The sequence below is a fragment of the Aquarana catesbeiana genome, linkage group LG05, assembly GCF_042186555.1.
Source record: "Aquarana catesbeiana isolate 2022-GZ linkage group LG05, ASM4218655v1, whole genome shotgun sequence".
NCBI lineage: Eukaryota > Metazoa > Chordata > Amphibia > Anura > Ranidae > Aquarana > Aquarana catesbeiana.
Window position 1 is genome coordinate 625322644 of NC_133328.1, and position 24374 is coordinate 625347017.

The following is a 24374-nucleotide window of genomic DNA, read 5'->3' on the forward strand; positions in this document are numbered from 1 at the left end:
ACCCTTACCTCTGCAATATTGTTGTTTTTAAGGCATAGTCCACCTTATGCAAAAATGTAATAAATATACCCACATTAAAAAAAGATTTTTTGCAATTTTTGCATTGAAGCCTGTTGAGCATTGCAACCACAATACATGTATCTTGGGCAAGCCAGGATCTAAGGAGGTTCTGGGGGCAGATGTAAGGGGGGACACTTATAAGAACCCTGATGTAAGGGGGAACTTTGATGAGGACTCCTGATGTAAGGGGCGACATATATAGGAACCCTGATGTAAGGGGGAACTTTGATGAGGATTACTGATGTAAGGGGCATCATATATAGGAGCTCTGATGTACGGGGGAACTTTGATGAGGACTCCTGATGTAAGGGGGGACACTTATAGGAACCCTTATGGAAGGGAGGACACTTATAGGAACCCTGATGTATGGGGGAACTCTGATAAGGACACCTGATGTAAGGTGGGGGGGCACTTATAGGAACCCTTATGCAAGTGGAGACACTTATAGGAACCCTGATGTAAGGGTTGAACAGGCTTCTGCATGGTTTTCATCCCAGCCCCAGATCAGTACAGAGGCACTGATCTTCAGTTACGGGGCTGAAGGACACAATGAATAGGCTACAAGTAATGTAACATTACTGCACTTGTGCTCCATTGAGTTCTACGAGTCCCTTTGTTGCGATGGGACTAGAAGTCTCTCCATTCACAGATCCCTATAAATGGATCAGTGGATGGATGACATGACTGTTGCACTAAATTAAAAAAAAACAACAGGAAGATCCAGGGAGAAGCACCCCACAATTAAGGTAAGTGGGGGTAATAGGTTGGGGAACATGGCCATGTTTAATGTTGCACCATAAATATTGGTGAAGTATGGTCAAATGGTGGACTAAGCCTTTAATTACATTTTCTGGTTTGATTGGCGTGGTTTTTATTTTCCAGAGGACGAGCATATGAAACGGCATTGTTGTTGATGCGGAAGGAGGTCAGGCCAGAAAAAATAGTTTCCCTCTCTCGGATTATTTTCAGTGCACTCCAGTTTTGTACGGTAGGACAAGCGATTGCTTACAAGCCCGTGCAGGCATGAGAGGCAGGCATCTGCTGTGTCTGGTACTGTACCTGGTAAACGGCTGATGTAAGGCTAGCAGTGAAGCGTGCACCGTTACGGAGATCACCGACAAGTGGAAATAGTCGAACATGACAGGAACATGGTGGTGCAAACCTCTTCGCGGATGAAAATGAAGACCTAAAGTGCGGTTGCTGATCAGGGGGACGGCAGAGATGTCTTTCAGCCTGGAAGAAATGTTTACACTTGTTAGCGACGCTCGTGTTGTTTTTTCTTGTTAGAGATTCCAGAATTTTATCAGAAGAAACTTGACAAAATGCTCAGCAAAAGCAGGAGCAGAGACTATATGCGTGTTATAGATCTATCTACGGGAGGCAAGGGAGATGACTACCGTGCCTGGACAAGATCCTCTGGCAACCAAGAAAGAAAGAAATGAAGGAAGGTGGGAAGAAAGACAAGGAAGGGAAGAAGGAAAGAAGGAATGAAAGAGAATTGATAAGGTTAAAGTTGAGTTATACTTTACTGTATTTAATAGAATAGGGGAAAGAAAGGAAGGAAGGAAGAATCAAAGAAGATGGATAAAGGTAATGTTTATCTATAGTTATATATATTTTTTAGATAGAATAAGGATACATTAACAAGAAAGAAAAAAGGAAGGGAGAAAAGAAGGAAAGGAAGGAAGGAAAGGTAGAAAAGAAAAAATTAAAGAAAATAGATGAAGTGAAAGTTTATCTAGACTTAAAACTTTTGTTTTCAATACAATATGGATATGAGGAAAGGAAAAGGAAATAGGAATGGGAAATGGAAAGGGAAAGGAAAGGACGTTTATCTATATTTAAAACTTTATTAATAGAATAAGGATAAGGAAACGAAAGGAAGAAAGGAAGGAAAATTAATAAGGTTAAAGTTGATGTATACTTAACATATTATTTAATAGAATAGGGGAAAGAAAGGAATGAAGAATCAAAGAAGATGGATGAAGGTAATGTTTATCTATATTTATTTATTTTTTCAAATAGAGTAGGGATTTATTATCAAGTAGGGATAACCCGAACACCCCCCGGTTCAATTTGCACCAGAACTTGCGAAAAGGCAAGCAATTTGTGTGAACGCGTTAACACCTTTAAAGTCTATGGGACACGAACATGAAAAATCAAAAGTGCTAATTTTAAAGGCTTATATGCAAGTTATTGTCATAAAAAGTGTTTGGGGATCCGGGTCCTGCCCCAGGGGACATGTATGCAAACAAAAAAAGTTTTTAAACGGCTATTTTTTCAGGAGCAGTGATTTTAAGAATGCATAAAGTGAAACACTAAAAATGAAATATTCCTTTAAATATCCCATGTTTAGAACAGTACCACAGCAAAATGACATTTCTAAAGGAAAACACGTCATTTAAAACTGGCCCTTTAGGCCTGGTATGGATATTAGGGGAAACCCCGCGCCAAAATTGAAAAAAAAAATGGTGTGGCCCCCCCCCCCCCAAATCCAAACTACGCAGTACAGGTCTGGTATGTATTTTAAGAGGAACCCCGCGTCAAAATTTAAAATAAAATGGCGTGGGGGGTCACAGCACCTGGCATGCCGCAGGAAAAGGGGGGACGAGAGAGCGCCCCCTCTCCTGAACCGTACCAGGCCACATGACCTCAACATGGGGATGGTGCTTTGGGGTCCCCCCTAAAACACTTTGTCCCCATGTTGATGGGGACAATGGCCTCTTCCTACAACCCTTGCCCAGTGGTTGTGGGGGTCTGCGGGCAGGGGGCTCATCGGAATCTGAAAGCCCCCTTTAACATGAGGACCCCAAGATCCTGCCCCCCCCCATGTGGATGGGTAGCGGGTACATTCTACCCCTACACATTCACCAAAAAAAAATGTCAAAAAAGTAAAAATGACAGGAGACAGTTTAGCTTGGAGACATCCATGTCTCCAAGCTAAAGCATGGGGATATGGATGGATGGATGGGGGAGTTTGCTTTGAATATAAAAAATTAGATTAAAAAGCATTTTTGATTTGTGCTGCTTAGATACAGTGTAGTTCAGCTTTAAATCATGAAAAAAAAAAAAAATGATGCAGCCACCATGTCTAATAATAATATTACATTTACACAGTTTATCCATAAGGTATTGCGGTACTCACTGCTGCTCGCTGTCTGTAAAATGAAGGTCTAACTTCAGTTGGAAATCCACTTCACTGAGAGCATCTTCTACCTGAAAAACAGAACCAACACGAATTGATGCATTACATAAGGTAGTGCAAAAATAATGATTTAATTTCATTGGTAAAAACAAAAAAGATTTCAATTCTGAGTTTAAAAATGTCTAAACAATCAAAATAAAAAATATATATAAATTATGAAATGAAAACGCTTCAGCCCCAAAAGTGACCAGAGCACTTTTTGCGATTCGGCACTGCGTCGCTTTAACTGACAATTGCGCGGCCGTGCTTTGTTACACCAAAACAAAATCAGCATCCTTTTTTTCCCACAAATAGAGCTTTCTTTTGGTGGTATTTGATTACAGTTTGATGCAGTTTTTATTTTTTGCGCTATAAACAAAAAAAGAGCGACAATTAAAAAATATATATATTTTTTTTTACTTTTTGCTATAATTAATATCCCCCAAAAATATATAAAAAAACACATTTTTTCCTCAGTTTAGGCCGATATGTATTCTTCTACATATTTTTGGTAAAAAAAAATTGCAATAAGCATTTATTGATCGGTTTGCGCAAAAGTTATAGTGTCTACAAAATAGGGGATAGTTTTATGGCATTTTTATTATTATAATTTTTTTTTTATTAGTAATGGCGGCGATCTGCGATTTTTATCGTGACTGCGACATTATGGCGGACACATCGGACACCTTTGACACTATTTTAGGACCACTATCATTTATACAGTGATCAGTGCTATAAAAATGCACTGATTACTGTATAAATTACACTGGCAGGGAAGGGGTTAAACACTAGGAGGCGATCAAGGGGTTAAGTGTGTCCTAGGGAGTGATTCTAACTGTACGGGGGATGGGCTACCTCTGACAGGACAGCGATCACTGCTTCCGATGATAGCGAGCAGTAGATCTCTGTCATTTCATTAGGCAGAACAGGGAAATTCCTTGTTTACATCAACTCCCCGTTCTGCCGCTTCATGACACAATCGCGGGACACCCCGGCGGACATCGAGTCTGTGGGAACCGTGGGCACATGTGCCCGCCAGCCCCGCCAATCAAATGGGACGTACAGGTACGCCCATTTGCCCACCGCTGCCATTGTGCCGACGTATATCGGCGTGCAGCGGTCGGCAAGTGGTTAAAAACCATACAGTAACCCAGAAGTTTTCTGCTTTTACTGGCAAAGTGGAACACCTCTATATATGTTCCACCACTGCTGACCAGGAATGACCAAAACTGAGAATTTGTGAGAACTGGGAACTCACCGCTCCTTCACTGCTGCCCTGGGGCAGCGCTGCGATACCACCGGCAAAACGCCGCTCCGGCGGCGTTTTGTGGGCAGATTTAACCCCTTTTCAGCCGCTAGTGGAGGGGTTAAAACCGTCCCGCTTGCGGGCAAATAGCACTGCTAAAACGAAGGTAAAACCGCGCTAAAAATAGCGCCGCTTCACCGCTGACTCCCTAGGTGGCGTGGTGTGAAAGGGCTCTAAATTAATGTATTAAAACATAGACAATGTCAGTAGAGCAGTAGACAGTATCAGTAGGGCAGTGGATGTTGTCAGTAGCTTTTTATTTTTAATTAAAAAATTTTTTTTTATTTTTTCTTATAATATTATTTTTATTTATTTTTTACACTTTTTTTAGGAGCCCTAAACAGACCCCTGAAGTCTCGCTTTTGAGGCAGAGAAAGGGACTGAGGACAAAGATTCCCCAGTCCCTTTCTCTGCAGCCTCAGCTGCACTGGACAATGAATGAATAGCAAGTGTTCTCTGCTAAGCAGCTTCCTGTTCCTTCACAAACACAGTTTACTATGCTTCAGCTATGAATGGACACCAGAGCAATCTGTACTCAATTACTCACTGTATTCATTCAGAAAATGTAGTAGCTGGGAAATGACCTATTTACTAGCCTCTTTCCCCACTCTCCAACCTGGCACATCCCCCTCAGCAGCCGGCAGGAGAGGAGGGAAGTCGGCGGTAGGGATGAGCCGAACACCCCCCGGTTCGGTTCGCACCAGAACCCGCGAACGGACCGAAAGTTCGCACGAACGTTAGAACCCCATTGACGTCTATGGGACTCGAACGTTCGAAATCAAAAGTGCTCATTTTAAAGGCTAATTTGCATGGTATTGTCCTAAAAAGGGTTTGGGGACCCGGGTCCTACCCCAGGGGACATGTATCAATGCAAAAAAAACTTTTAAAAACGGCCGTTTTTTCGGGAGCAGTTATTTTAATGATGCTTAAAGTAAAAAAAAAAAAGTGAAATATTCCTTTAAATATCGTACCTGGGGGGTGTCTATAGTATGCCTGTAAAGTGACGCGTGTTTCCCATGTTTAGAACAGTCCCTGCACCAAATGTCATTTTTAAAGGAAAAAATCTCATTTAAAACTGCTTGCGGGTTTAATGTCATGTCGGGTCCTGGCAATATGGATGAAAATCAGTGAGACAAACGGCATGGGTACCCCCCAGTCCATTACCAGGCCCTTTGGGTCTTGTATGGATATTAAGGGGAACCCCGCACCCAAATTAAAATAAGGAAAGGTGTGGGGCCACCAGGCCCTATATACTCTGAACAGCAGTATACAGGCGGTGCAAACAAGACAGGGACTGTAGGTTTGTTGTTAAGTAGAATCTGTTTGTAATTTTGAACATTTTTAACGTGTTTAGCTCCAGCCAAAAAATCTTTTCTAAGCTTTTTGGAAAACATAGGGAAGGGTTATCACCCCTGTGACATTTGTTTTGCTGTCTTTCCTCCTCTTCAGAAGATTTCACCTCACTTTTTTGTCCCAATGAAAAATGTTTTTTAAAAATTTGGGTTTTTTTGTGGAACAAGGATTGGAAAGCATCAGTGGAAAGGAGAAATTGTTTTCCCATATTAACTCTTACAGGAGAGAATTTCCCTTCCTAGGGGTAGATTTCATCTCACTTCCTGTTGTCTCCTTCCGTTTGCAAGTAGGAGTCGTTTGTAAGTTAGATGTTTGAAAGTAGGGTCCTGCCCTATATACTCAGCAGAAATTTGGGCCTTAGGTGTTGCTGTGGCCACAACACTGTAAGCCCTCACAGGGCCCTGCTGTGAAATATTAGATCAAGAATTGTAATTACATGCCCCTGTTGAACAGGAGCTGAAAAATTAGGCCTTAGGCACTGGTGCTGGTGCCACAACACTGCAACCCCTCACAGACACTCTAGTTGGAACGCAGGAACGAGCCCTGCTGCAAAGTATTGCTTCAAAAATTGTAATTACACGCCCCTGTTAGACAGGGGCAGAAAAATTGGGCCTTAGGCACTGGTGCTGGTGCCACAACACTGCAACCCCTCACAGACACTCTAGTTGGAACGCAGGAACGAGCCCTGCTGCAAAGTATTGCATCAAAAATTGTAATTACACGCCCCTGTTAGACAGGGGCAGAAAAATTGGGCCTTAGGCACTGGTGCTGGTGCCACAACACTGCAACCCCTCACAGACACTCTAGTTGGAACGCAGGAACGAGCCCTGCTGCAAAGTATTGCATCAAAAATTGTAATTACACGCCCCTGTTAGACAGGGGCAGAAAAATTGGGCCTTAGGCACTGGTGCTGGTGCCACAACACTGCAACCCCTCACAGACACTCTAGTTGGAACGCAGGAACGAGCCCTGCTGCAAAGTATTGCATCAAAAATTGTAATTACACGCCCCTGTTAGACAGGGGCAGAAAAATTGGGCCTTAGGCACTGGTGCTGGTGCCACAACACTGCAACCCCTCACAGACACTCTAGTTGGAATGCAGGAACGAGCCCTGCTGCAAAGTATTACATCAAAAATTGTAATTACACGCCCCTGTTAAACAGGGGCTGAAAAATTGTGCCTTAGGCACTGGTGGTGGCGCCCAGAACCAAAAATGTTCTTACAAGCTATCAGCGTGATGATTGAGGAGGAAGAGGATAATTACTCAGGGATAGTCACTCAGCATCAGCATAGGCAGTCTTTGAAGGGATCTGAGATTTCAAAAAAAATTATTCGGTTACATCAGCATCAGGTGCTTGGTAGCTGGTGGTGATCCAAGACTCATTCATTTTTATGAAGGTCAGCCGATCGACCGAGTCGGTGGACAGACGCACCCTGTGATCGGTTACCACGCCTCCAGCAGCACTGAATGTGCGTTCCGAAAGAACGCTGGATGCAGGACAGGCCAGTAGCTCAATTGCATACTGTGCAAGCTCTGGCCAGTGATCCATCCTCAAGACCCAGTAACCCAGAGGATTTTCGGTGGGAAAGGTGTCCAAGTCTGATCTTGCCCCTAGGTATTCCTGCACCATGTAAAACAGACGCTGGCGATGGTTGCTGGAACCGATCATACCTTGGGGCTGCGGACCAAAAGATTGTCTGAACGCATCGGTCAGACGGCCACCTTCTCCACCGCTCCTTCTTTGACTGACCGAAGCCTCAGCAACACGTTGTCCAGAAACAGGAGTTTGTAACCTCCCAGTCTCTGGGAACGCGTTGCACAGACCTTTCTGCAAGGCCTCCCGAAGATGTTTCATCCTCTGCTCCCTCTGCGATGGCAAGATAAGGTCCGCAACCTTACCCTTGTAACGTGGATCAAGGAGGGTTGCCAGCCAGTATTGGTCCTTCTCCTTGATACCACGAATACGAGGATCCTTACGCAGGCTTTGCAGGATCAGGGAGGCCATGCAGCGTAGGTTTGCTGAGGCATTCGGTCCGGAGTCCTCTGGGTCACTAAGAACGACATGGTCCGCAGCCACCTCCTCCCAGCCACGTACAAGTCCATGTGTTTCTTGGGACTGATCCCTTAAAGACTGCTGCTGATGCTGAGTGCCAGGCTCCACCTCCATACTGACACAATCTTCCTCCTCCTCCTCTTCCTCCTCGTCCTCTTCCTGTGTGATCGGCGGGCACGCAGGAACACTGTCTGAATAAAGGGGGCCTTGAGAGCTAAGGAAGTCCTCCTCTTCCTGCCTCTGTTCTGCCTCAAGTGCCCTGTCCATTATTCCACGCAGCGTGTGCTCCAACAGGTGGACAAGGGGGACAGTGTCACTGATGCATGCACTGTCACTGCTCACCATCCTCGTGGCCTCCTCGAATGGTGACAGGACAGTGCATGCATCCCTGATCATGGCCCACTGGCGTGGGGAAAAAAAAACAAGCTCCCCTGACCCTGTCCTGGTGCCATAGTCGCACAGGTACTCATTGATGGCCCTCTGCTGCATGTGCAGCCGCTGCAGCATGGCCAACGTTGAGTTCCACCTGGTGGGCATGTCACAGATTAGGCGGTTCTTGGGCAGGTTAAACTCCTTTTGGAGGTCCGTCAGCCGAGCACTGGCATTATATGACCGGCGGAAATGCACACAGACTTTCCTGGCCTGCCTCAGGACATCCTGTAAGCCCGGGTACCTGCCCAAGAACCGCTGCACCACCAAGTTAAGGACGTGAGCCAAACAGGGCACATGGGTCATTTGTCCCTGTCGGAGGGCAGAGAGGAGGTTGGTGCCATTGTCGCAAACCACCATTCCTGCCTTAAGTTGGCGTGGCGTCAACCACCTCTGAACCTGCCCCTGCAGAGCTGACAGAACCTCTGCCCCAGTGTGGCTCCTGTCCCCCAAGCACACCAGCTCAAGCACCGCATGGCATCTTTTGGCCTGCGTACTTGCGTAGCCCCTTGAACGCCTACGGAGCACCGCTGGTTCCGAGGAAGAGGCCATGGAGGAAGAAGAAGAGGAGGGGGTGGAGGAGAGAGGTGTGTCACAATCAGCATTTTGGAGGCGTGGTGGCGGAACAACCTCCAACACTACTGCACCTTGTCCTGCATCCTTCCCAGCTGCCAGCAGAGTCACCCAATGCGCCGTGAAACTTAGGTAACGTCCCTGTCCATGCCTGCTGGACCATGAGTCAGCGGTAATATGCACCTTACCGCTGACCGCCCTGTCCAGCGAGGCATGGACATTGCCTTCCACATGCCGGTAGAGAGCCGGAATCGCCTTCCGTGAGAAAAAGTGGCGTTTGGGTACCTTTATCAGCAACACAGTCAGCGCAAAAACCCTCAAAAACAAAGCAAAGCTGCTGAACACTAAAGGCAAATATATAAATCCTTTCACGTGGTACAATAAAAAAGGTAGTGCAGCGCTAAAATCTAAAACTATAATAAATGTCCATAAATGAACAATCTGTATCAACGGTGGTGCAGGGTGCTTCATGCAAATCCAAAGTGCTCTTAACTCCGTGCTCCCCCTCTTGTCAGTCAAACCGCTCACCTTATTAAAAGGACCCCTGAACAAACAGGAAGGTCTGATAAGCATTCACCACTCAAATGGTGGTCAGGATAATGTCTTGGCTGAAAGGCAGGAACCTCTTCCTTTGTAAGGATCAACACTTTTCTTTACGATATGCATGGGATAAACAAAGAAGATACATAGTGCTCTCTGTATGACTTTAAAAATAATTCCTTTATTACAAGACAGGTACTCACATAATAAGCACTATGGCCAGTGCTAGGCTGAAAGGCGTATAAAAAGTGACAGATGACAGTATAAGATGGCTGCAGGGGCGTCTAAACCAGGATAAAGCCAATCCGCACGCGTATCGTCCGTTGGGACTTCCTCAGCGGTCTCAGCGTTTGGGTACCTGCCACTGAGGAACCGCACATTCCACAAACTCACGGAAGGGGGCAGAGTCTCAGCGTTTGGGTACCTGCCACTGAGGAACCGCACATTCCACAAACTCACGGAAGGGGGCAGAGTCTACCAACTGAAAAGGCAGCAGTTGAAGTGCTAGCAATTTTGCCAAGCTAGCATTCAACCGCTGGGCATGTGGATGGCTGGGAGCAAACTTCTTTCGGCGGTGCAGCAGCTGGGGCAGGGAAATTTGCCTGGTATAATCTGACGTCGGTGTACCAAAAGCAGATTGCCCACAAGTACTTGGCTGTGACACACCTAATTCTACACCTTCATTCCTCTCACTGCAGGTCTCAGAGAGGACTGAAGGTCTAGTGGGGTTGGAAATCTCAGCTGATGAGGAGCAAGGAGAGATCCTCTTTGTTCTTTGGTGTGGGGCTTTTAGATACGCTTGCCAACGAACTGCATGGCAGGTCAACATATGTCTGGTCAAGCATGTGGTACCCAAGCGGGAGATGTTTTGGCCACGCGAGATACGCTTGAGACATATGTTGCAAATAGCAGCGGTGCGATCTGATGCACTCGTCTCAAAAAAGGCCCACACCAAAGAACTTTTTGAATAACGCGCAGAGACTGCAGCGCCCTGCACATGTGGAGCTTTGGGGTGTGATGCAGTCAATGTGCTGCCCTTAGGCTGGCCCCTGGAGGGCATCCTGCCTCGTTGGTGATGTGCCGCCGCCTCCTCCTCCTCCTCCTCCTCCTCCTCCTCTCTCCTATCAGGCACCCACGTTGAGTCAGTGACCTCATCATCCCCTCCCTCCTCATCACTGGAGCAAACCTGGCAGTATGCTGCAGCAGGGGGAGCATGACTGCCAGATTGCTGTCCTTCTTGGGCACCCCCTCTGTCCGTGCTCATGTTACTGCCTTCATCGAGCTCAGTATCGTCATCAGAGCCTTCCAAACGCTGGGCATCCTCCTGGAGCATGTACCCAACACTGTGGTCAAACAGTTCGAGGGAATCCTCATGAGGACATGGTGGAGCTAGGGAAGGAGTCACTGATGACATTGAGCTGAGGGAAGAGGCCGCTGCTTTGCCAGACAAAGCACCCTGGGCATGGGTGAGAGAGGATGAGGAGGATGAGGACGGCTTGGTCATCCACTCGACCAAGTCTTCCGCATGTTGCGGCTCAACACGGCCAGCTGCCGAAAAAAAGGCCAAGCGTGTCCCATGGCCACGTGCTGATGAGGATGCACCGTCTCCATGACCAGCACTAGACACAGAGCCTGCTTGCCCTCTCTTATTGGCTTGTGACTGTCTGCCTCTCCTTCTTGGCCTTCCAGACATACTAATGGCCTGTAGCTGCACTAAGCTGGGATAGAACACCTGTAATTTTCTTCAAGTAGCTTTATATACTGTAACCAGACAAGCCTGCCTGTCAGTAGGAAGATAACAGGAACGGATCTAGCTGAACACTGTGAGCAGGACGCACTGTACTAAATGTAAATAGTCTAGCTGCCTGACCGTGGTACTAATAGGATCAAATAGAACACCTGTAATTTTCTTCAGGTAGCTTTATATACTGTAACCAGACAAGCCTGCCTGTCAGTAGGAAGATAACAGGAACGGATCTAGCTGTACACTGTGAGCAGGACGCACTGTACTAAATGTAAATAGTCTAGCTGCCTGACTGTGGTACTAATAGGATCAAATAGAACACCTGTAATTTTCTTCAGGTAGCTTTATATACTGTAACCAGACAAGCCTGCCTGTCAGTAGGAATTTAACAGGAACGGATCTAGCTGAACACTGTGAGCAGGATGCACTGCACTAAATGTAAATAGTCTAGAAGATAACAGGAACGGATCTAGCTGAACACTGTGAGCAGGACGCACTGCACTAAATGTAAATAGTCTAGAAGATAACAGGAACGGATCTAGCTGAACACTGTGAGCAGGACGCACTGCACTAAATGTAAATAGTCTAGAAGATAACAGGAACGGATCTAGCTGAACACTGTGAGCAGGACGCACTGCACTAAATGTAAATAGTCTAGAAAATAACAGGAACGGATCTAGCTGAACACTGTGAGCAGGACGCACTGCACTAAATGTAAATAGCAGGAATGGATCTAGCTGAACACTGTGAGCAGGATGCACTGCACTAAATGTAAATAGCAGGAACGGATCTAGCTGAACACTGTGAGCAGGACGCACTGCACTAAATGTAAATAGCAGGAACGGATCTAGCTGAACACTGTGAGCAGGACGCACTGCACTAAATGTAAATAACAGGAACGGATCTAGCTGAACACTGTGAGCAGGACGCACTGCACTAAATGTAAATAGCAGGAACGGATCTAGCTGAACACTGTGAGCAGGACGCACTGCACTAAATGTAAATAGCAGGAACGGATCTAGCTGAACACTGTGAGCAGGACGCACTGCACTAAATGTAAATTGCAGGAACGGATCTAGCTGAACACTGTGAGCAGGACGCACTGCACTAAATGTAAATAGTCTAGAAGTAGGGATGAGCTTCGTGTTCGAGTCGAACCCATGTTCGACTCGAACATCGGCTGTTCGATCGTTCGCCGAATTGCGAACGTTATGGGCCGTTCGCGCTAAATTCGTGTGGCGCGTCACGGCCCATAATTCACTGCGGCATCGCAGTGCATTGCTGGCTGATGATTGGCCAAGCATGCACTATGACCCGCATGCTTGGCCAATCACAGCGCCGTCAGTAGAGAGAGCTGTAATTGGCCAAAGCCAGGGTGGCTTTGGCCAATTATGGCTCAGGGGATTTAGTACACACCCCACACTATATAAGGCCGCCTGCACGGCGGCCCTGTGTAGTGTGTGTTCCGGTGTGCTGAGAGATAGAGAGAGAGAGAGACAGTGTCATTTGATTTGAGTTAGATAGATTAGGCAGAACAGTCAGTCAGTTAGCTGCACTTACAGTGTATTGTGTATATATATGCATCCCAGGTGTTGCATATATATATATACACTGTATTCAGTTTAGCTAGATCCGTTCCTGTTATCTTCTATCTAGACTATTTACATTTAATGCAGTGCGTCCTGCTCACAGTGTTCAGCTAGATCCGTTCCTGTTATCTTCTAGACTATTTACATTTAGTGCAGTGCGTCCTGCTCACAGTGTTCAGCTAGATCCGTTCCTGTTATCTTCTAGACTATTTACATTTAGTGCAGTGCGTCCTGCTCACAGTGTTCAGCTAGATCTGTTCCTGTTAAATTCCTACTGACAGGCAGGCTTGTCTGGTTACAGTATATAAAGCTACCTGAAGAAAATTACAGGTGTTCTATTTGATCCTATTAGTACCACGGTCAGGCAGCTAGACTATTTACATTTAGTACAGTGCGTCCTGCTCACAGTGTTCAGCTAGATCCGTTCCTGTTATCTTCCTACTGACAGGCAGGCTTGTCTGGTTACAGTATATAAAGCTACTTGAAGAAAATTACAGGTGTTCTATCCCAGCTTAGTGCAGCTACAGGCCATTAGTATGTCTGGAAGGCCAAGAAGGAGAGGCAGACAGTCACAAGCCAATAAGAGAGGGCAAGCAGGTTCTGTGTCTAGTGCTGGTCGTGGAGACAGTGCATCCTCATCAGCACGTGGCCATGGGACACGCTTGGCCTTTTTTTCGGCAGCTGGCCGTGTTGAGCCGCAACATGCGGAAGACTTGGTCGAGTGGATGACCAAGCCGTCCTCATCCTCCTCATCCTCTCTCACCCATGCCCAGGGTGCTTTGTCTGGCAAAGCAGCGGCCTCTTCCCTCAGCTCAATGTCATCAGTGACTCCTTCCCTAGCTCCACCATGTCCTCATGAGGATTCCCTCGAACTGTTTGACCACAGTGTTGGGTACATGCTCCAGGAGGATGCCCAGCGTTTGGAAGGCTCTGATGACGATACTGAGCTCGATGAAGGCAGTAACATGAGCACGGACAGAGGGGGTGCCCAAGAAGGACAGCAATCTGGCAGTCATGCTCCCCCTGCTGCAGCATACTGCCAGGTTTGCTCCAGTGATGAGGAGGGAGGGGATGATGAGGTCACTGACTCAACGTGGGTGCCTGATAGGAGAGAGGAGGAGGAGGAGGAGGAGGAGGAGGAGGCGGTGGCACATCACCAACGAGGCAGGATGCCCTCCAGGGGCCAGCCTAAGGGCAGCACATTGACTGCATCACACCCCAAAGCTCCACATTAGCAGGGCGCTGCAGTCTCTGCGCGTTATTCAAAAAGTTCTTTGGTGTGGGCCTTTTTTGAGACGAGTGCATCAGATCGCACCGCTGCTATTTGCAACATATGTCTCAAGCGTATCTCGCGTGGCCAAAACATCTCCCGCTTGGGTACCACATGCTTGACCAGACATATGTTGACCTGCCATGCAGTTCGTTGGCAAGCGTATCTAAAAGACCCACACCAAAGAACAAAGAGGATCTCTCCTTGCTCCTCATCAGCTGAGATTTCCAACCCCACTAGACCTTCAGTCCTCTCTGAGACCTGCAGTGAGAGGAATGAAGGTGTAGAATTAGGTGTGTCACAGCCAAGTACTTGTGGGCAATCTGCTTTTGGTACACCGACGTCAGATTGTACCAGGCAAATTTCCCTGCCCCAGCTGCTGCACCGCCGAAAGAAGTTTGCTCCCAGCCATCCACATGCCCAGCGGTTGAATGCTAGCTTGGCAAAATTGCTAGCACTTCAACTGCTGCCTTTTCAGTTGGTAGACTCTGCCCCCTTCCGTGAGTTTGTGGAATGTGCGGTTCCTCAGTGGCAGGTACCCAAACGCCACTTTTTCTCACGGAAGGCGATTCCGGCTCTCTACCGGCATGTGGAAGGCAATGTCCATGCCTCGCTGGACAGGGCGGTCAGCGGTAAGGTGCATATTACCGCTGACTCATGGTCCAGCAGGCATGGACAGGGACGTTACCTAAGTTTCACGGCGCATTGGGTGACTCTGCTGGCAGCTGGGAAGGATGCAGGACAAGGTGCAGTAGTGTTGGAGGTTGTTCCGCCACCACGCCTCCAAAATGCTGATTGTGACACACCTCTCTCCTCCACCCCCTCCTCTTCTTCTTCCTCCATGGCCTCTTCCTAGGAACCAGCGGTGCTCCGTAGGCGTTCAAGGGGCTACGCAAGTACGCAGGCCAAAAGATGCCATGCGGTGCTTGAGCTGGTGTGCTTGGGGGACAGGAGCCACACTGGGGCAGAGGTTTTGTCAGCTCTGCAGGGGCAGGTTCAGAGGTGGTTGACGCCACGCCAACTTAAGGCAGGAATGGTGGTTTGCGACAATGGCACCAACCTCCTCTCTGCCCTCCGACAGGGACAAATGACCCATGTGCCCTGTTTGGCTCACGTCCTTAACTTGGTGGTGCAGCGGTTCTTGGGCAGGTACCCGGGCTTACAGGATGTCCTGAGGCAGGCCAGGAAAGTCTGTGTGCATTTCCGCCGGTCATATAATGCCAGTGCTCGGCTGACGGACCTCCAAAAGGAGTTTAACCAGCCCAAGAACCGCCTAATCTGTGACATGCCCACCAGGTGGAACTCAACGTTGGCCATGCTGCAGCGGCTGCACACGCAGCAGAGGGCCATCAATGAGTACCTGTGCGACTATGGCACCAGGACAGGGTCAGGGGAGCTTGGTTTTTTTTTTCCCCACGCCAGTGGGCCATGATCAGGGATGCATGCACTGTCCTGTCACCATTCGAGGAGGCCACGAGGATGGTGAGCAGTGACAGTGCATGCATCAGTGACACTGTCCCCCTTGTCCACCTGTTGGAGCACACGCTGCGTGGAATAATGGACAGGGCACTTGAGGCAGAACAGAGGCAGGAAGAGGAGGACTTCCTTAGCTCTCAAGGCCCCCTTTATTCAGACAGTGTTCCTGCGTGCCCGCCGATCACACAGGAAGAGGACGAGGAGGAAGAGGAGGAGGAGGAAGATTGTGTCAGTATGGAGGTGGAGCCTGGCACTCAGCATCAGCAGCAGTCTTTAAGGGATCAGTCCCAAGAAACACATGGACTTGTACGTGGCTGGGAGGAGGTGGCTGCGGACCATGTCGTTCTTAGTGACCCAGAGGACTCCGGACCGAATGCCTCAGCAAACCTACGCTGCATGGCCTCCCTGATCCTGCAAAGCCTGCGTAAGGATCCTCGTATTCGTGGTATCAAGGAGAAGGACCAATACTGGCTGGCAACCCTCCTTGATCCACGTTACAAGGGTAAGGTTGCGGACCTTATCTTGCCATCGCAGAGGGAGCAGAGGATGAAACATCTTCGGGAGGCCTTGCAGAAAGGTCTGTGCAACGCGTTCCCAGAGACTGGGAGGTTACAAACTCCTGTTTCTGGACAACGTGTTGCTGAGGCTTCGGTCAGTCAAAGAAGGAGCGGTGGAGAAGGTGGCCGTCTGACCGATGCGTTCAGACAATTTTTTGGTCCGCAGCCCCAAGGTATGATCGGTTCCAGCAACCATCGCCAGCGTCTGTTTTACATGGTGCAGGAATACCTAGGGGCAAGATCAAACTTGGACACCTTTCCCACCGAAAATCCTCTGGGTTACTGGGTCTTGAGGATGGATCACTGGCCAGAGCTTGCACAGTATGCAATTGAGCTACTGGCCTGTCCTGCATCCAGCGTTCTTTCGGAACGCACATTCAGTGCTGCTGGAGGCGTGGTAACCGATCACAGGGTGCGTCTGTCCACCGACTCGGTCGATCGGCTGACCTTCATAAAAATGAATGAGTCTTGGATCACCACCAGCTACCAAGCACCTGATGCTGATGTAACCGAATAATTTTTTTTGAAATCTCAGATCCCTTCAAAGACTGCCTATGCTGATGCTGAGTGACTATCCCTGAGTAATTATCCTCTTCCTCCTCAATCATCACGCTGATAGCTTGTAAGAACATTTTTGGTTCTGGGCGCCACCACCAGTGCCTAAGGCACAATTTTTCAGCCCCTGTTTAACAGGGGCGTGTAATTACAATTTTTGATGTAATACTTTGCAGCAGGGCTCGTTCCTGCATTCCAACTAGAGTGTCTGTGAGGGGTTGCAGTGTTGTGGCACCAGCACCAGTGCCTAAGGCCCAATTTTTCTGCCCCTGTCTAACAGGGGCGTGTAATTACAATTTTTGATGCAATACTTTGCAGCAGGGCTCGTTCCTGCGTTCCAACTAGAGTGTCTGTGAGGGGTTGCAGTGTTGTGGCACCAGCACCAGTGCCTAAGGCCCAATTTTTCTGCCTCTGTCTAACAGGGGCGTGTAATTACAATTTTTGATGCAATACTTTGCAGCAGGGCTCGTTCCTGCGTTCCAACTAGAGTGTCTGTGAGGGGTTGCAGTGTTGTGGCACCAGCACCAGTGCCTAAGGCCCAATTTTTCTGCCCCTGTCTAACAGGGGCGTGTAATTACAATTTTTGATGCAATACTTTGCAGCAGGGCTCGTTCCTGCGTTCCAACTAGAGTGTCTGTGAGGGGTTGCAGTGTTGTGGCACCAGCACCAGTGCCTAAGGCCCAATTTTTCTGCCCCTGTCTAACAGGGGCGTGTAATTACAATTTTTGAAGCAATACTTTGCAGCAGGGCTCGTTCCTGCGTTCCAACTAGAGTGTCTGTGAGGGGTTGCAGTGTTGTGGCACCAGCACCAGTGCCTAAGGCCTAATTTTTCAGCTCCTGTTCAACAGGGGCATGTAATTACAATTCTTGATCTAATATTTCACAGCAGGGCCCTGTGAGGGCTTACAGTGTTGTGGCCACAGCAACACCTAAGGCCCAAATTTCTGCTGAGTATATAGGGCAGGACCCTACTTTCAAACATCTAACTTACAAACGACTCCTACTTGCAAACGGAAGGAGACAACAGGAAGTGAGATGAAATCTACCCCTAGGAAGGGAAATTCTTTCCTGTAAGAGTTAATATGGGAAAACAATTTCTCCTTTCCACTGATGCTTTCCAATCCTTGTTCCACAAAAAAACCCAAATTTTCAAAAAACATTTTTCATTGGGACAAAAAAGTGAGGTGAAATCTTCTGAAGAGGAGGAAAGACAGCAAAACAAATGTCACAGGGGTGATAACCCTTCCCTATGTTTTCCAAAAAGCTTAGAAAAGATTTTTTGGCTGGAGCTAAACACGTTAAAAATGTTCAAAACTACAAACAGATTCTACTTAACAACAAACCTACAGTCCCTGTCTTGTTTGCACCGCCTGTATACTGCTGTTCAGAGTATATAGGGCCTGGTGGCCCCACACCTTTCCTTATTTTAATTTGGGTGCGGGGTTCCCCTTAATATCCATACAAGACCCAAAGGGCCTGGTAATGGACTGGGGGGTACCCATGCCGTTTGTCTCACTGATTTTCATCCATATTGCCATGACCCGACATGACATTAAACCCGCAAGCAGTTTTAAATGAGATTTTTTCCTTTAAAAATGACATTTGGTGCAGGGACTGTTCTAAACATGGGAAACACGCGTCACTTTACAGGCATACTATAGACACCCCCCCAGGTACGATATTTAAAGGAATATTTCACTTATTTTTTTTTTACTTTAAGCATCATTAAAATCACTGCTCCCGAAAAAACGGCCGTTTTTAAAAGTTTTTTTTGCATTGATACATGTCCCCTGGGGTAGGACCCGGGTCCCCAAACCCTTTTTAGGACAATACCATGCAAATTAGCCTTTAAAATGAGCACTTTTGATTTCGAACGTTCGAGTCCCATAGACGTCAATGGGGTTCTAACGTTCGTGCGAACTTTCGGTCCGTTCGCGGGTTCTGGTGCGAACCGAACCGGGGGGTGTTCGGCTCATCCCTATGTAGAAGATAACAGGAACGGATCTAGCTGAACACTGTGAGCAGGACGCACTGCACTAAATGTAAATAGCAGGAACGGATCTAGCTGAACACTGTGAGCAGGACGCACTGCATTAAATGTAAATAGTCTAGATAGAAGATAACAGGAACGGATGTAGCTAAACTGAATACAGTGTATATATATATATGCAACACCTGGGATGCATATATATACACAATACACTGTAAGTGCAGCTAACTGACTGACTGTTCTGCCTAATCTATCTAACTCAAATCAAATGACACTGTCTCTCTCTCTCTCTATCTCTCAGCACACCGGAACACACACTACACAGGGCCGCCGTGCAGGCGGCCTTATATAGTGTGGGGTGTGTACTAAATCCCCTGAGCCATAATTGGCCAAAGCCACCCTGGCTTTGGCCAATTACAGCTCTCTCTACTGACGGCGCTGTGATTGGCCAAGCATGCGGGTCATAGTGCATGCTTGGCCAATCATCAGCCAGCAATGCACTGCGATGCCGCAGTGAATTATGGGCCGTGACGCGCCACACGAATTTAGCGCGAACGGCCCATAACGTTCGCAATTCGGCGAACGGTCGAACAGGCGATGTTCGAGTCGAACATGGGTTCGACTCGAACACGAAGCTCATCCCTAGTCGGCGGTGGAGGCGGAGGTGGGGGTTGGACGGGGGGGGGGGCTGGGCAGGAGGGGAGAAACAGCACTGCAAAAGGTGAATAGGGTGCAGCGCAGTGCACACACCTATGAAGTCAGCAGAGTTTCACCTCATTTATTGAACTCTGGGGAAAATTCTCTGCAAAGTGCAACAGTCCTTGCAAAGCAAACAGCCTATTTGCCTTTAGGCCTTTAGTAAATTAGCCCCAATGACAAATCACCATTGACCGAAGCTCAACTTTATGGTGGAACATTTTAAATCTATAACATTATAGATAAAAAACAATAAACAAAAAAAAAATCCCCCCTGAGGAAGACATGCGATTAGCCCTGTGTCGTCACATGTAGGAGGAGGGGCCAGGACGGTGGTGGAGCTCGGATACATGCTTGTTTGTACAAGCTGCTGACACGTACAAGTTTGGAAGTCGTTTGGAGAGGAATCCTATGCTTAATGCTTTTATAGTTTGGTGTGCTGGAAACACCTAAAATGTGTGAGTACCCTGATGTAATGTTTTCTAAATAAATTTTTAAACTAGCGATAATGCACTATCCAGCCTCTTTCTTGTTTTAAAATTGAGGACAACTTCTCTGGATTTTCCTGTGGGATCCTGCTGAGCCAGTTTCACTTGGAGCCCAGGAGTTGATCAACTGCTTATGTGGACCAAACTTAAGTGTTGCGGTCACACTGTTGGAGGTGAACGCATTCACACGGTGGAGGGGGGGGGGGGGTCACGTGTTTGAAGTCACCCTCTTCTGATCAGGATTATCGTCACTTTTTGGACAGTAAGACGTATAATACCCCAATTTGCACTTTTGTCTCTGTGGATTGATGAAAATTGGGAGAAAAAAATCTGTTTTTTTCGATAATTGATATTAAGGAATAATACTAAATTTCTTTCACTGTGAGCTTGCTTGTTACACACAAAAAATATTTTTTTTTATGTTCATAATTACATTTTTTAGCAATATTGATTTTCATTGTTTATGGCACTATCTATGCATTTGTAAGGTTCAGTATCACACAGTGCTGCATTTTTGTTTTGTTTTTTTGTTTTATGTGTATATGTTTTCACAGATTATGGGATTGTGATCAATGCTTAGCAGCTGTGAATTTGCACTTTGTTTCACAGGAGTTGTTATACCACACCTGACGCTAGGTTCTAACCTCAGGTCACTTTATACCTGATGCTGATTGCAGTCTCAGGTTGCTCTAGACTAGCTCGCAAGATTTATATATTTTTATATTAATTAAAAAAACAATGCTTAACCCCCCCAAATTCCCCCCCCCCCCCCCCTCTGGTAGCAAAGAGTGACAACCTGCAGCCTTTGCCACCTGCTGGTGGTCTGTAATCAGTACTACAGCAGTCAAGCTTCACAGTCGCAATAGCTTAAATGCAGCTTCGAACGCTCAGTGTAATCAAAGGTGTATTTTCCTACCTGTCTGGTTACTTTCAGATGTTGCTTAGCCACTGCTTTTTTTTTCTGGCTGCCCTGACCTTGGCTGTTTACTCGCGTGTCCATCACCTTTCCTGACCCTCAGCCTGTCTGATTGCATTTTTTCCTTACATACCTCCCAACTATTCCAGATTTCGAGGGACTGTCCCTGATTTGGAGCAATGTCCCTCTGTCCCTCTTTCCTCATCATTTGTCCCTCATTTTGCTCTGATATAGTTGTGTATATAAAATGCACTATTTATCTTTCAAAAAGTGTTTCCCGGTGCTAAACCTTTCATCCAAATTCTAAATTGCTGCATTTTTACATTTAAAAAGCCAATATAAAAGAATAGTAGTGGTAAAAAAAAAGCGCTCGTGGATTTAATTAACCTTTTTTTTTTTTTTCATTAATTCTCCTTTAGGGGGTGTGGCAGGGGGGCGTGTCCTATGCCTACATACGTTTGTTAGTAGGTGTCCCTCATTCCCATCTCAAAATGTTGGGAGGTATGTCCTTATGATTCTATACTGTGCTCAGTACTGCCTGTTCAATTGGCTGTCAACCTTTAGAGACACAGAGGGTACACCGCACTCTGTGATTCCAACTCCCAGCCAGTCACTGCTGTATTGGGCATGGGGGGAAATCTCATCCCCGTAGTCTCAGATAGCTGGGAGACAGGTAGGGGATCAAAACCTGCCCCTAACACAAAACAAAGCTAACACTGAGTTAGCTTTCTGAGCAGTGACGTCCCGTTCATACGAGATGCAGGGGTGCCGCCCCCCCCCCCCCAATCTACATGCTGGGCGCCAGACGCATGGATTTCAAGGGTTTTTTTTTTTTTTTCTAGAAGCACATGATTAGAGCCCGAGGCTCTAATTGGCCTTCAAAATGGGTGGGCTCAGGGTTCAGAACACAGTGCCCTGAGCCCATCCAAACTAATATTCACTATTGTCTTTCTGATTCTCCTCCCGGCCAATCAGAAAGGTGGTCCTGAAACTTGTCACCCGATTGGCTGAGAGAAGAATTGATCCCATTAGGCCTCCTAGGAGGAGGAGGGAGGAGATGCACGGCGGAAGCCGCCGTGATGCAGAGGAGGAGGAGACACAGAGGAAGCCACCACCCGCCGCCCAGATGAAGCTCTGCCGGCGACCTAGATGGGGTAAGTGTTTTCACATAAGTAATACTATACATAATAGTAACACTGAATACAAACCCGTTCTCCATCCAGAAAAAGGTCAGCTTTGAACAACATGACATCATTAATATCAATATCTTCATTCCTGTAAAGGATTTGGAAGATCCGACTGTACACGATATTATCATACACACATGGAGAATATGTTCCAGGGTCATCTGTAACAGGAAGAGAAATTCATTTTTTCAACTCCAGTAGCTGTTTACTATAAATGGAACAAAGCAAATTTTTTAAATTTTATCTATGGACTTATTGCTTTGGCAATAATAATTGTTAATACATGACATTAAAAGCTGCTTCTTAGCCTGCTAGATTTTTTTTTTCGTACATTGAGTCTTGCATGCACAGTTCAGTGTATAAATTTAGCATGCCATGGATGCCGAGATGATGGAACTCCCGTGCATGTGTGGAAATTACATCATCCCTGGCTAGCTAATCAAGAGGGCTGAAGACTCTGGACCCAGAAGAGGACTGGGAGAAGATGTCAGCTTGGTGTGGAGCTATGAGGGGGAGCATGGGTATCACATCACTTTATTGGGGCACTTTGCAAGTTAAGTGTGCCATAATATGCAATGCTGAGCATATTTGCAATATTATGGCACCATTTTAATGAAAGTAGTTGTAAACCCATGTATCACTGTGCATTGTTACTGTAATGCAGATCTTTATTTTGACCACAAGACGGCAGTGTTCAGCCACTCTGTCCATCATAAGTTCAAATACAGGAGTGCAGAGGACGCTGGGACTTGTATGCTGGAAGCAAAACTTTTCCTACAGTCAAAACTACGCAGCCCAGGAGCAATTGCCAGGGGACGGAAGCATATACAGGAAAAAGTCTGGGAACACAGGGGGAAAGAGAGTGATGCTTTGCTACGGGAAGGATGTGTGGAGGAGAGCTGTGTGGAGCCACTTGGACCTGGACTGTACTGGGTTAGGCCAGGAAGAGTCGTCGTAAACGTAGCATAGCTTACGCGTTTCAAGGGCTGTGCCATCTGATTAAGAGGGCACAGCCATTGATACACATAAGATATGCTCCCATGGATGGACGCAAATCCAGTGTTGGAACTGGACTGGATAGTGATACAAGCACTTTATCCTATACTTTTGTGAGTACATTGGAATTTGTTATATTAATTAAAGGTCTAATGGCAATGCACTAGGCCAGTGTGCCCTCTTTTTACTTTTATTTCAGTTTGGCTTTCCCCAATCTGAAGTGTGGAGCAGGGCTTAAAGGAAACGTCCAGCCAAAGCTCATTTGGCTGAACTTCTCCTATGGATCAAAGGAGTGCAGTTTTCCACTCCTGTGACCCGTTTTCAGCAGAGAGCGGGCTGAAGTCTGTTCTCTTCTGATGTCACAAATTTCAGTCGAGGCACCGCGTTATCCTGATAATGGGAGCCTGGATCCGCCAGGTGCCTAGACTAACACATCTCATCTCAGCCTCTCCCGCTCCCTCCAAAGCTCAGTGCTCCAGTGAGCGAGGAGGAAGCAGACCGTGTGACTGACAGTCAGTCTACAGCTCTCTGTTCGGGGAACTGTGAGAACTGAGCCATCGGCAGTGTTCGATGGCTTGGTTCTCATTCCAGAGGCGTCAGGGGACAGATGCAGCATCGGACCTACACTGCATCCACTTAGGTAAGTATGAAACTGAAAAAAAATCCAATAATTCTCTTTTAAGTGGGGTCTAGACTCCCTGTGGCAACTGTTTCATAGCTGGCTCCACAACTGAGAATAGGTGCAGCTTCTGGACTACCATTCAGATCTACATCATTAAGGGTCCTTCTACCCTGAGCGCTGAAAGGAGTATTTTGTTCATTTATCTATCACAGACAATGATGGACTGAGGTTAATTTGTAGACAAACTGGAACAGCCCACACATCCATGGCTGAGGACCATGAAAAGTCCATAGTCTCCCTCCATAAGAGAGCAGTCAAACAGCCAGCCCAGAAGTGCTCCGGGGCAAACAATCCCCTGAAGCATGTAGATCAGTTCGGGGGAAAGACAGCAAGTCAGGGAAAGACCATCTAACCAGGGCTTCAGCCAATTTACCAAATCTATGACCACCTACTAAGTACATCACTCCAGAGATTGGTCAGAGCATGGCAAATATCCAGCAGAGGCATTAGAATGTCCTGCCCTGAGCTCTGGAAGGTTCTTCACACAATCAAATCCCCAGGCTGTGGAGCTATGAACAGACCTGGGAAATATATCTCAGCTCCTCTGATTACATAGAAAGCCAATAACTAAATTTGCATAGCATCCTATCCTAGGAGGATGCTAAATATATAAGATTGTATTGAATGCATAACTGAATTAAAGGGTGTTTTTAATGCCCTATGTACCTACAGCAAACAATACATATTGGAACCCAAGGTGCTGCAAATAAAGGCATTCCTATCTATGTG

General features: G+C 46.9%; 1 protein-coding gene across 1 annotated transcript in view; it reads right to left on the reverse strand.

Annotated features, from left to right (window-relative positions):
• The window catches only part of FAM135B (family with sequence similarity 135 member B), a 257650-nt gene that overhangs the window by 110495 nt on the left and 122781 nt on the right, over positions 1-24374 (reverse strand). Inside the window, exons 4-6 of the mRNA XM_073632289.1 lie at positions 21989-22128; positions 3206-3276; positions 1120-1293 (exon numbers count right to left, since the gene is read on the reverse strand). Coding sequence (XP_073488390.1) covers positions 1120-1293; positions 3206-3276; positions 21989-22128 — 385 coding nt within the window. The remainder of the gene's footprint in view (positions 1-1119; positions 1294-3205; positions 3277-21988; positions 22129-24374) is intronic.